The following is a 14163-nucleotide window of genomic DNA, read 5'->3' on the forward strand; positions in this document are numbered from 1 at the left end:
GGACAGAACGTTGAAATTAGAACGAGGCTATCTGAACAAAACATCAACCTTTTTTTCATACAAAGGTTAGTATGCTATCTGGAACTCTTGGTCCTAAAAATGGTTGTGAAATCAATTGAAATTTTCAAGAGTGAGATTGAATTAAAATGTATTAGAAGATATATATGACAGCCCGAGAGGTGGACAGCCCATTTCAGTACCATTCAGTACCCAGATTTCATACAACCTATCCATTGGCTAGAAACTGGATTTGTTTATTACCCCCATGATGTATTGTCCATATGAATACTGATAGCTACACAAGTAGATCAGAAACTAGAAATCCTGTATCATGAACTCACCCCCTGACTCCATACAGTCTGTCCACTATCTACAGTGCACAAGTCAAGAATTGATGGAATAATCCCCACTTGCATGGATAAGTGCAGCTTTTACTCAAGAAACTCAACATCATACATGGCAAAGCAATTTGCTTAATTGGCACCACATCCACAACCTTCACCACCAAAGCTCAGTAGCAGAAGTGTGTACTGGCCTCAAGATACACTTCAGAAATTAACTGTGGCTCCTTAGACAGCAGCCTCCAAGCCCATGACTACTACCATCTAGAAGGATAAGGGCAGCAGATATATAGAACATCACCTGCGAGTTTGTCTCCAAGCCATACTGTCACAGGAATATATCACCTTTCCTTCAGTATTGATGGGTCATATCTTGGAACTGTCTCTCTAATGGTATTGAAAGTCTATCTCAACCAAATAGACAACAGCCACTCAAGGTAACAGCTCAGCAACATATTCCCAAGGGCACCTGGGAAGAGCAATAAATACTGGCCCAGCCAGCAATGCCCATACATCCTGGGAATGAATTTTTACAAAAATTTATGCAGATCTGTTCTAAATGCTTATTCTTTCATTAAGTCTTTATTTTTGCAAATTTCATCTTAGTCTTGTAGCAAGTTGAGCTCTTTCTCCACTATACAAACAGCAAATATATGTAAATAGTCACGAAGAATACTTAGTACTGTTAATTTTTACTCACACAACAGGCAAATCTTTAGCCGTTGAATATTGGTATTCATCCCCCTCTTAAAAGCACTGATTTACTTAAGATATGGTTGCACAGACATCAGGAACCATAACACACAGGAGTAGAAGTTAGGCCACTTGGCCCATTGAGTCTGCTCTACCATTCAATCATGGCTGGTAAGTTTCTCATTCCCTTTCTCCTGCCTTCTCCCCGTAACCCTTGATCCCACTGACACCCAAGCAGCTATTTATCTCAGTCTTAAATACACTCAATGACCTGGCTTCCACATTCTCTAGTGGCTGTGAATTCAATAGGTTCACCACTCTTTGGCTAAACAAGTTTCCCATTATCTCAGTTCTAAAAGGTCTTCTCTTTACTCTCAGGCTGTGCTCTCGGGTTCTAGTCTCTCCTACCAATGGAAACATCTTCCCATTATCCACTCTGTCCAGGCTATTCAATATTCTATAAATTTCAATTAGATTCCCCCCACATTCTTCTAAACTCCATCGAGTATAAGCCGAGAGTCCTTAAATGTTCCGCATATGTTAACGCTTTCATTCCCTTGTTCCAAGACAATTTCTATTCTTCATGTGCAAGCTAAGGCTGAGGGTCTACTGAAAATTTGATGAGTGAGAAATCCACAGCTCAGGCTAATCATGTCCGGATCTCATCTTCACATTTGCAGCTGGTCAATAGACAGGAATTAGCAGTCGGAAATTAAGTTGGGCTTTCTCCCTCCATGGTCAGGGATATTGAGCTAAGTTGCAGCATCCCATTTAGAAGAATGGATTAGATCTATTCTTATATGGCTCCAAAGAACAACTGGTGGAACTGAACAACTGAATTGTGACTTAAGTGTAAGAGAAAGTTGAAGAGTCTTAAGATTAGATGAAGTAGTATTTATTTCTTCCATATAACTGGGCAAAGATTTCAAACAAAGACCAAGTTCACTTTCAAGTTTATTGCAACTATAAACTGTGGAAAAGTTTACTGTAAATGAGTTATACTAGAAAAAAATAGGAGCAAATATTATTGGAATAGAATAGAAAAATGGCATCTTTTAGTATAGCACCAGTAAACTATGAGTGCAGGCAGGTGTAGTAAAATATATAGATTTGAACAAAATTGTTAATCTTTTTATAACAATGGCATTACAAAAAAATCACAATCTGATAACATTAAATTTATCATGAAATCTTTGCAACTAAATTTATTCTAAAAATAGCCAGTTTTATTGTTTTATTTTAAACCTCTGTCTGGTACTTATTGCTGGTAGTGTTTGGTGACATCAGTAAAAACCCTCAACCACATCAAACCATGCATTGACCTCTTAAAAATAATCACCCACCAAACATTTCCCATCATGAAAATGCAGTGTATCAGCTAAGTTATGATGCAGGCACTCAGAACAGTAAAATTATGATTTTTAGAATTACAAATATCCCTGGATTCTTGAACTGTTCCGAGAGTATAATTTTCTCATGAGCTTGCCAACGACTGATGAATAGGTGGCTGGAAACAGCGGACGTGCTCCACAGGTACGTTCTCACTATCACCTGACTTCAGATACTTATTCAAGATAGCAAAGATCTCATCATTGAGAATTTGGAATTTGCGAATTCTGTCAACCATTTTCTTCAAAGGCTGCGAATCAAAATAGAACAAACTCCATAAATGATGTTTTGGAAAATGACACATTAAATCATACATGATAATCATAGGTTGGGTCTCCTTGTCTGAGGAAGGATGTTCTTGCTATAGAGGGAGTGCAGTAAAGGACTTCCCAATTGATTCCTAGATGACAGGTCTGACGCATGATGAGAGATTGAGTCGGTTAAGATTGCAGTCACTGGAGTTTAGAAAAAAATGGATGGGGAGTGGGTCTCACAGAAACTCAAAGTTCTGAACATGACTAGACAGGTTGCATGCAGGAAGAATGTTTTTGATGGTGAGAGAGTCCAGAAGCTGGGGTCATAGTTTAAGGATAAGGAGTAAAACCTTTTAGGATGCTGTGAAACTTGAAAGGGTTCAGAAACGATTTACAAGGATGTTGCCGGGCTGGCGGATTTGAGCTATAGGGAGAGGCTGAATGGGCCAAGACTGTTTCCCCTGGAGCGTTGAAGGGTGAAGCATGACCTTATAGAGGTTTATATAATCAAGAGGGATATGGATAGAGTAAATAGACATGGTCTTTGCCCCTAGGTGGGGGAATCCAGAACTAGAGGGCATAGGTTGAGAGGATAAATATTTAAAAGGGACCTAAGGGGCAACTTTTTCACGCACAGGGTGATGGAATGACCTGATAGAGGAAGTGGAGGAGGCTGGTACAATTACAACATTTAAAAGGGGTCTGGGCCAAATGCTGGCAAACGGGACTAGAGATTAGATTAGGATATCTGGTCGGCATGGACGAGTCTGTTTCCGTGCTGTACACCAGAGAGATCTATAACTGAGATGAGCATAAATTTCTTCACCCAGAGAGTGGCAAGCCTATGGAATTCTCTGCCACAAAGTGGTTCAGGCTAAAACATTTTTTTCGAGAAGGAGATTGATACAGCTTGTGGCTAAAGGGATCAAGAGATTAGGTAGCGAGCTCAATGATGAGCTGTAAACATAATGAATGGCAGAGCAGGCTTGAGGGGCCAAAATGGCCTACACCTGTTCTGATCTTATCCATGAGATTCCATATTATTAAGTTTAAGGACCTGACACGCAAAGTTTTGCCACACTTACAAATGAATATTTTATACTGTAGTTTCGGGTTCCGACCTGCATACAAATCAACTTACGGTTGTACTCCGGAATGGAATCCAGGAATTGCCTCTATGGTTACTCAATCTTTCTAGATTTTTTCAGTGGGATAATGTCCCCGTCAACTGAAGCTACCATTTAACTACTTCTCAACTGGCTACTTTGAGATTCTTGTTCACAAATTGATCCTTTTCTTAACCCTCTGCTGCTGTGAAATAGTTCATTATTGGGATGGGTTGCATCAAACTGTGAAGTGACCATGGAACAGTTCTCCACTTTCCCAATGGTTTCTCCATTGCTGGAGTAACTGAAATCATCGTACAGATTTAATGGCAGCCATGTGAAGATCTTCAAGGTAAACATACCACATTTTTGAGGACATCATCTTTCCCATCATGCTTCTGAACTTTGAGCAAATGATAACAAAAGTCAAGGACATCAAATCGGCGTTGCTGCCCAAGCAGTGTAATGATCATACAGCCAGCCCAGTGCAGTCCATCTCCAAAGCATTGCCTGTGTGAATTGAAGACAAGGTTAATGCCAAGTCGCTCAGTGAGTTTGAATTATTTGATACTGAGTTGATAGATTAAGATTGATTTTCAGATGAGACAGGAAAGTTAAATTAGACCTGGATGTCTCCCTCTACCACACTATATCAAGAAGCTAACCTCATAAATCAGCCATTTAAACAATGAAGAGCTGAGGCTCTCTGATCAGGAAGGTACCTTGTTTTAAGCCTGGTCTGTACTCAGTGAGCCAAGCTCAATTATAGTCACTGGCCTGAGGATCTTAAGATACAGAAGGGTCAAGGCGTATACTCATTATTCGGGAATTCTTATTGGAACTGTGCCTGGGAGAATCAGGTTGGAGCAGGTATAGATGAGATGAGATTAGATTAGATACAGGTTAGATTGAGAGACATCATTAATGCTAATAAAATTAACATTGGATACAGCTTCTACTCCTTTTGAAGTTAAATGTTAAAACAGCAAGGCACTTACTCTACAGTGAACTCATGTGCTCCCACTGGAATACAGTACACAAACTGCATGGCGCTCCACAGCCTGTGAAATTCCACACATTCATCCACATGCATTACTCCATTAGTCGGAAGAGGTCCACGCCATATGGGATCATCCAGAAACTGCCGGATTCGTGTCAGAATCACTTCAAACATGGAGAGACCACAACAGAGCCGTTCCTTTGTCAGCAGATCCCCTTCTCTTGCAATTGCAACTTGCTGGTTAAAGGAAGATTTAAAAATAAAATCCAGAATTCTGGTTATGACTAATGCAACATTAAATTTTCATTCATCAGGTAAACCACTTTAATTTTCTATTTTAGTGAGAATTTGACTAAGAGGATATGCAATAGTTTTAAAATGTCTCATTATCAATTACCTTTAGTGAACATAATGATTATTAAAACCCATTGTCTGATTTCTTATAGATTTGATGACAATAGATTCCAGGATATTACTGGGCCAGGCCAGCAAGGTGTCAAAAGGGGCTTGGTGGACCTGATGACTAGGATTTTGTGAAGGAGATGCACAGACAGTAAAATACCTGCAAGTGTTTATATAAGTGGCTTCAATTTTCCAGGAGTCAACCAGAAAAATACAGAAAGAACTTAAAACAAGGAATTAGATTAGATTAGATTACTTACAGTGTGGAAACAGACCCTTCGGTCCAACAAGTCTACACCGACCTGCCGAAGAGCAACCCACTCAGACACATTCCCCTACATTTATCCCTTCACCTAACAATACATGCAGTTTAGCATGGCCAATTCACCTAACCTGCACATCTTTGGACTGTGGGAAGAAACCGGAGCACCCGTAGGAAACCCACGCAGACACAGGGAGAATGTGCAAACTTCACACGACAGTTGCCCGAGGCGGGAATTGAACCCGGGTCTCTGGCACCGTGAGGCAGTAGTGCTAACCACTGAGCCACCGTGCCGCTTGCAAAAGGACCATTCTTATCTTTCATCCTCATAGCAACATGCTGGTCCTGAACTCTGATCAACTGGCCTTTAAAAGACCCACATCAGATGAAAATACACCCAAACAGCCGCCCTAACCTAATTTCTCCAGTTTCTACCTAAAACTGTTATAATTAGCCTTCCCCCAATTCAGCACTTTCACTCGAGGATCCTTATCCATAACTACCTTAAAACTTTCAGAATTATGATCACTATTCCCAAAACACTCCCCTACTGAAACGTCAATCACCTAGCCAGGCTCATTACCCAAATTAAGGTCTAGTACGGCCCCTTCCCTCATGGACTATTTATGTACTATTTCAAGGAACCTTCCTGGATGCACCTAATAAATCCTGCTTCACCTAAGCCCCTGTCACTGATCAATATAGGGCAAGTTAAAATCACATACTACAACTCATAGTGCGAGAGTTCCTACACAAGTCAACTTAAAGGTGAGGGACAGGTGGTTGGAGAGCTTTTCAAACAAGTGTCTTTGTTTCATAAATAGTCTTTTGGTAATATAGAACTTGAGCACTGCTTCAAAAAAAACGTTACTTGCTAGTTCCTGCAAATTGACCTGAGAACCATAAGATGCAGAACTTCTACAAAATGCACTATTTTTGGCAATATTCATGCCTTTGTTGTTATTTTAAGCGTACTATTTACACTAGGCATGGTGCAACATCTGAGGTGTAAAAGAACTGAAGGAAACCAGAGCATTTGCACCATAATTGTTCCCACACAGAGTTAGTTATTATAGGTTTCAGGATGTGCTCTTTTACAACGGCTGCGGCATGTACAATTCTGCTGTTTAAAATGTGAAGCCATACCCTTTCAAGCTACTAATCTCTAAACGCTGTTCAGCAAGCAGCGAATAACATCAGAATTAAAATGCTGCTCAAGTTTCAGGTTACAAACGTAACTAGTGATTTGCAAAGTCATTCAGAGGTTAGATACGTTTGCTCCTGAGTGTCAAATTAATTCACTTCTGAACACTTGAGGGCAGAACTTTCAATGCAGCAGACAGCAAATGTGTCAGGTTTACGTTTTAGAACTACTATTCACAAATAATGTCAGACAAGGACCTTCAATTTAAAAATTAACCGATTTGTTTGGTAACTGGCCCAGTCCAAAACTAAAAGCCTAAAAATCCATATCAATTTAAATTACCTTGACTTGACACCCTTTGTTTCAGCCCTGGATTTACCTCCCTTTAAACTGAGGGGTAAATTCCAGACTATTAAGAATTTCAAGAATGTGCAAATAAGAGGCATTCTTTGGATGGAAGTGCACATTTTCATGCTGCACAGTAATTATGTCTTCAAGTGAAGAGTTTGCAACATGGATTGAGAATCAAATTTATAGCTTGCAGTTACACAGCTGCTAAAACAGGAGTGCTTCTTACAGGATCTTGCACAGATCTCTGTTTTGGCTGTACTGAGACAATAATCATTGGTTCAAATAACCTTTGAATAATTGTATACATATGCAAGCATAAGTAGGTAATTCAAATCAGTATCTATTCAAGGGAGCTTTCAATGATTATTTGGATAATATTGGTATAGAAATCTGGGGAAAAGACAAGAGATTGGCATTGGATAATAGAACTAGTGCAGGCAAGAAGGGCTGAGTGGCCTCCTTCTGCATTGTAACAGTTCTGAGATTCTATAACATTCAACTTCCAACAAAGAGTACAATCACCAAAGAAATTACCTGAGGTGTTCCAAGTCGTTCTATCAGTGGAACAAGATGAAGTGCAGCATATTTAGCCTCCAGTCTCTTCATCTTTGTGTCTAGCCGCTCACCCTCTGATAAATTAGACATGTAATATTATAAACGTAAACATCAAAACTTATCCAAGGTATGAAGCTTGATGCATTTCTCCATATTAATCCCTGCAATTAGCTGCTGTATGTGCAAATCTAACCTTTTCGGCTCACTTTAAAACACAAAGTTTCAAATGATCAATTTTTTGTGATTTGATTTATGTTTGTTCCAAGTTTAATATGTTTTATTATTTAAATTCAAAATACATATAAAATACACATTTATTCAATTAAACGCACAGCCCTTTATTTTAGCAAGGACTGAGCTAAGTCAAAAAGGATTACAGATCTCTCTCATTCAACAAATTCTTGCGCTATTAATTAATATCTCAATCAAGGTCAGTGGAGATATATTAAATGCCAAATGTGCATGAATAAATTGATTAGTATTTTTTGGAATTTTCTCGTCTTGACAAGACACTTGACAAGAGTAATGTAGTTGATGCATCTCCAGAAAAGCTCTTGTAAAAGTGTCACACAATAGACTCATCAGCAAAACTGAAGCCATAGAATAAAAATGACATTAGGAATATAGAGTTGGCCGAGCACCAGGAAGCAAAGAGTAATTGTGAACAGCTTTTCAAAATTGAAGGATGGTGTAAAGAGGGATTGGTATTAGACCCAATGCTGTCCTTGATTTGTGGAAACATCCCAGACTTTGGTATGCATAGCATAGTTTCAAAATTTGTAAATGACAAAATGTGGGGGCATTGTAAACTATGAAAAACGGTCATAAGACATAGGAGTGGAAGTAAGGCCATTTGGCCCATTGATCCGCTCCGCCATTCAATCATGGCTGATGGGCATTTCAACTCCACTTACCCGCATTCTCCCCGCAGCCCTCAATTCCTTGTGACATCAAGAATTTATCAATCTCTGCCTTGAAGACATTTGGCGTCCCGGCCTCCACTGCACTCTGCGGCAATGAATTCCACAGGCCCACCACTCTCTGGCTGAAGAAATGTCTCCGCATTTCGGTTCTGAATTGACCCCCTCTAATTCTAAGGCTGTGTCCACGGGTCCTAATCTCCTCGCCTAACGGGAACAATTTCCTAGCGCCCACCCTTTCTAAGCCATGTATTATCTTGTAAGTTTCTATTAGATCTCCCCTTAATCTTCTAAACTCCAATGAATACAATCCCAGGATCCTCAGCCGTTCCTCATATGTTAGACCTACCATTCCAGGGATCATCCATGTGAATCTCCGCTGGACACGCTCTAGTGCTGGTATGTCCTTCCTGAGGTGTGGGGACCAAAACTGGACACAGTACTCCAAATGGGGCCTAACCAGAGCTTTATAAAGTCTCAGTAGCACAACGGTGCTTTTATATTCCAACCCTCTTGAGATAAATGACAACATTTTCACGGACAGACATGTCGATGAAATTTAATGAAAAAAATTGTGAGGTGGCACACTTTAATAACAACAAGGAGAGGCAATACAAAACAAAGGGTACAATTCCAAAAGGGATGCAGCAGCAGAGACGCTGGGGTGTATATGTGTACACATTGCTGAAGGTGGCAGGGCAAGCAAACAATATGCTAGTTTTTACAAACAGGCATAGGATGCAAAGACACAAAAGTTAGGATGAAACTTTATAAAGCACTGGTTTGGCCTCAACTTAAGTATTTTTCCAAATCTATGGTATTGTGGGCAAAGTACTAACTTGGATTAAAAGTTGGTTGGCTGACAAAGAGTAGTGATAAATGGCTCCATTTCGGAATGGCAGGCAGTGACCAGTGGGGTACTGAAGGATCAGTGTTGGGACCGCAGCTTTTTACAATATATTAATGATATAGAAGATGGTATTAGTAATAACATTAGCAAATTTGCTGATGATACTAAGCTGGGTGTAGGGTGAAATGTGAGGAGGATGTTAGGAGATTACAGGGTGACCTGGACTGGTTAGGTGAGTGGTCAGATGCATGGCAGATGCAGTTTGATGTGGATAAGTGTATGGTTATCCACTTTGGTGGCAAGAACAGGAGGGCAGATTACTACCTAAATGGAATCAATTGAGGTAAAGGGGCGGTGCAAAGAGATCTGGGTGTTCTTGTACACCAGTCAATGAAGGTATGCATGCAGGTACAGCAGGTAGTGAAGAAGGTTAATAGCATGCTGGCCTTCATAACAAGAGGGATTGAGTATAGAAGCAAAGAGGTTCTTCTGCAGCTGTACAGGGCCCTGGTGAGACCACACCTGGAGTACTGTGTGCAGTTCTGATCGCCAAATTTGAGGAAAGACATTCTGGCTATTGAGGGAGTGCAGCATAGGTTCACGAGGTCAATTCTTGGAATGGCGGGATTACCTTACACTGAAAGACTGGAGCGACTGGGCTTGTATACCCTCGAATTTAGAAGACTGAGAGGGGATCTGATTGAGACATATAACATTATTAAAGGATTGGACACTCTGGAGGCAGGAATCATGTTTCCGCTGATGGGTGTGCGCCAAACCAGAGGACACAGCTTAAAAATACGGGGTAGACCATTTAGGATAGAGATGAGGAGAAACTTCTTCACCCAGAGTGTGGTGGCTGTGTGGAATGCTCTGCCCCAGAGGGCAGTGGAGGCCCACTCTCTGCTTTCATTTAAGAAAGAGTTGGATAGAGCTCTCAAGGATAGTGGAATCAAGGGTTTTGGAGATAAGGCAGGAACAGGATATTGATTAAGGATGATCAGCCATGATCATATTGAATGGTGGTGCAGGCTCGAAGGGCGGAATGGCCTACTTCTGCACCTATTATCTATAAGATCCACCCTCTACCCCTAGGATCTTATACATTTCTGTAAGGTCATTTCTCATTCTTCAAAAGCACACTGAACATATCACTGAATCTGATCAATGTTTCCTCAGAAGACATTCAACCCAGGAATTAACTGCATGAGCCTTCTCTGAAGTATCTCCAATGCAATACATCCACTCTTAAATAAGGCCACCAAAAACTGCAGAAAGTATTCTAAGTGACATCTCAGCAATGTCCCTTGCAGTTGTAGCAAAGTTTCCCCACCACTTATACTCCAGTTCCTTTGCAATACAGACACATTTCATTTGTCTTCCTAATTAATTGTTGTACTCCATGTTAACTTTATGTAATTTATGCCTCCTTTTGTTTTGGAACCATTTTGTAACTATTAAAATGGCTCATGCTATTTTCAGAAGACCAGTTATATCATGATAGCTTCTAGTCACTGTATTCATGTAATTTGAAATGTTAACTTCATTAGCTTAAAGATAATATGGGAATTGCTATTTAAGGCTAAAAGAAGCATACAATTATTACATTGAATTCAATGACCAGTCATGGGGAGGTCTCACTGGACGGCAAATATGTGATGCTCTCAGTAATTACCTTTGACATGGATTCTTGGCAAAATATTCTGGAATGGTGCAGCATGTAGCAAGTCACAGACTTCCTCCAGAGACTGAACAGAGAAGGCAAATTAAGAAGTTGTGCATAAAACTACGTAAGAAAATTTGCAATTGCAATCACACTGAAAAAGCAACATGTTAAATAGTTTATCTATTTACTTAACACATTATATTCAGTAACAGATTTGTGTTGAAGGACAATGTGCTGTTAGTGAGCAATGAACCAGGGAACCTGATTCACAAGAATTTCCCAGGATGGCACAGCTGATTGGGAATTTTCTTAAATGGAAAAATTAAATGCCTTCATAGCAGAAGCTAAGGAGAAATTTGGAACACACAACAGTAACATGCAAAACAAAAAAAAGAGATAAACTAGGTACTTAAACAGCACAAATTTGCAAAACTATGAGGAAAATTTGAACTGAGTGGATAACTACTCAAAACAGCCTCACATGAAAATGGGCTCAAATCACCTCCTCTATTCAATTAAGTACCCAATAGTTGCAGAGGAATATAGTTGTATGCATTCTGTCTTTTCACAAAGATGAGAAAACAACTTACATTAAACATTGTAAAAATGATCAAGCACTTAAAAGTTTTATTACCCACAAAATATATGGAGCATACAAATCAAATGTGTTACTGTTCAGCGTGGCAACATGTGCAGGAAGTAATTCCAGCTGCAGCCACTCTGAAGCCACAGTTCAGATCTGGAGGAGTGGCTGCAGCCATCCACAAGTCTGAAATCTTCATGGATAACATGTTCAGTGAGGTGGTCACACCGTGATAAACAATCCACAGGCAAAAAGGAATGAGTGACCATCAGTCTGAGCAGAAGTACTAGGTAATGGCACATGGGTCTCATGCTCCATTTCCTTCTCTAGTAATTACTGCTGGGAGAGACGGTTTCTCAGGAGAATGCAGGAAGAGCCAAGTTTGTTTCCACAATCATTCATGGCAACACAAAGTATGAATATACATGAAATGGAGGGACATGGGCCAAGGGCAGATAGAAGGGATTAGCTTAATTTAGTGTCATGTGCAGCACAATATTGTGGGCCACAGGGCCCCTTCCTGCGTTTACTGTTCTATGTTCTTAAGCAATAACGATAGAAGATTCTATTCGAAGGAGAATAGATAGATGTGTCTGAAGTCACAGACAAGATTCCAGGATGTTACATTGACATCCTTGATTGTGGCGCTAGTCAGGCAATGAACGGCAGCAGTACATTCTGAAGGGGCAAAAAGAGAGAACAGATAGAAGTCACAGTCCACATCAGTACCAACTATTTAGGTAAAAAGGTTACAATTCTGCAAACAAAATGTAGGGAACTGAGAAATAAATTTCAAAACAGCATGTCAAAAGGTAGTTCATGCGTGATTAATCCCAATGGCATGTGGTAGCGAGATCAGAAATAGAAAAACCTGACCTTTGCGTGACTGAAGAGATGGCATAGTAGGGAGGGATTTAGATCCTGAGGCATTGTGATCAACTCTAGGGAAGATGCAACCAGTATAAACTGGACAGATTGCACCCAGCAACACGGGACTGGTCACTACTATTGTGGGAGATGGCTTAATAAGAGCAGCAGGAGATTGGGAATCTAAATGGGAAGACACAATAAAGGGAAACACAGCTAGAAATGACAGAGAAGAAATAAAAGCCAGAAGTGGAAAGTAGAGGAAACAAATTCTAGTAGCAGCAGGGCTTTAGTTTTATTACTAAGGGTGTAATTTTTTAAAATTCACTCATGGGATGTGAACACTGTTGGCTGGCCAGCATTCTTGCCCATCTCTAGTTGCCCTTCAGGTAATAGTGTTGAACTGTCTTCTTGAACTGCTGCATTTCATTTCTGTTTGTAAACCCATAGTGCCATTAAAGGAGGAGTGCCAGGATTTTGACCTAATGACACAAGGAATGGTGAAATATTTCTATATCAGGATGGTGACTGGCTTGGAGAGGAATGTGCAGGTGGTGGTGTTCCCATGCATAAATTGTCCTTGTCCTAAATGGCAGTATTTTCTGGTTTAGGAGGTGCAGTCTAAGGAACCTTGGTGAATTCTGCAATCCATCTTGTAGTTACACTGCTACTAAGCATCATTGAATGTTTGCCAATCAAGTCTCTGCCTTCTCCTGTATCTATCAAGTTTTTTGACCGTTGTTGGGCCTGGATCAAAAAGTGTGGTGCTGAAAAAGTACAGCTGGTCAGGCACCATTCAAGGAAACGTCAATCATAAGCTCTTCATCAGGAATGTGTTGCCGGGGGGTGGTGGGGGGCTGCTGAGAGATAAATGGGAGGGGGTGGGAGGTAATGCGATGGTAAATGAAGGTGGGGTGGGGGGGGGCAATGGTGATAGGTTGTTGGACCTACACAGATCCAGGCAAGTGAGGAGCATTCCATCACACTCCTGACTTGTGCCTTGCAGATGGGGTGGTGCATTAGTCACTGCAGCATTCTGAGCCCCTGTCCAGTAGTTATATAATTAGTCCAGTTCAGTTTCTAGTCAATGGTAACTCCCTAGCTTTTGGTACTGGGGGATTCAGTGTCTCCTTCTCCTTGTTATTTCCAACTTCATCTGTGTGGACTCTATATCTTCCAAGATCAATTCTTGCTGTCATACTTATTCCTTATCATGCATTCTCTTTTAGAAAAGTTACATACCTCTGAATATCTAATTCCAAACCTTAGTCCCTTTATAAAAACGTCTCCACAATGGCTACAAGTAATAAGAAACCCTGTTTGTGCCATCAATTCATTTATTTTGTTCTGAATATAATGTGCATTTTAAGTAATGAGCTATTAATTTTGCCTTTCTACCACTTTTTTTCTCCTTTCTGACCTTATTTGCTGCTGTTTTTCTATGTTTGCACACTTTACCCCCTTGTGTTCCTGCCCCCTATCCTCTTATCATTATCCAAATGTATATCCAAGCTGTCCTGTACTGCTGCCATATCATTTTGCTGCATAAGCCTAAATGTCCCCTCTGCCAAACCCTCCCCCTCTAATTATTTTAAAGCCCTCTAAATCAGCATAATTAAAGCCCAAATTAATCCACTCAAAACCCTCTAATTAGTTTTAAATCTTTCCAAGCAGACATTCATCCTAACCCCCTGCCCCCCTATATACTTTAAAGCAGCAGCAGTGATAGGAGAAAAGCCTTTTTACACAGCAAGTGATTAGGGGTCTGAAATGCATAGTG

The 14163-nt window shown here is 40.3% G+C and overlaps 1 protein-coding gene across 3 annotated transcripts in view; it reads right to left on the reverse strand.

Annotated features, from left to right (window-relative positions):
- Positions 1-1975: 1975 nt before the first annotated feature.
- cyfip1 (cytoplasmic FMR1 interacting protein 1) overlaps positions 1976-14163 on the reverse strand; it is a 196914-nt gene continuing 184726 nt past the window's right edge. For all 3 annotated transcript variants that reach the window (XM_060826251.1, XM_060826253.1, XM_060826252.1), the window contains exons 27-31: positions 10943-11015; positions 7477-7571; positions 4782-5020; positions 4146-4293; positions 1976-2673 (exon numbers count right to left, since the gene is read on the reverse strand). In XM_060826251.1, the coding sequence (XP_060682234.1) occupies positions 2509-2673; positions 4146-4293; positions 4782-5020; positions 7477-7571; positions 10943-11015 (720 nt within the window). In that variant the 3' untranslated portion in view covers positions 1976-2508. The remainder of the gene's footprint in view (positions 2674-4145; positions 4294-4781; positions 5021-7476; positions 7572-10942; positions 11016-14163) is intronic.

The sequence above is a fragment of the Hemiscyllium ocellatum genome, chromosome 6, assembly GCF_020745735.1.
Source record: "Hemiscyllium ocellatum isolate sHemOce1 chromosome 6, sHemOce1.pat.X.cur, whole genome shotgun sequence".
NCBI classification, from domain to species: Eukaryota; Metazoa; Chordata; class Chondrichthyes; order Orectolobiformes; family Hemiscylliidae; genus Hemiscyllium; species Hemiscyllium ocellatum.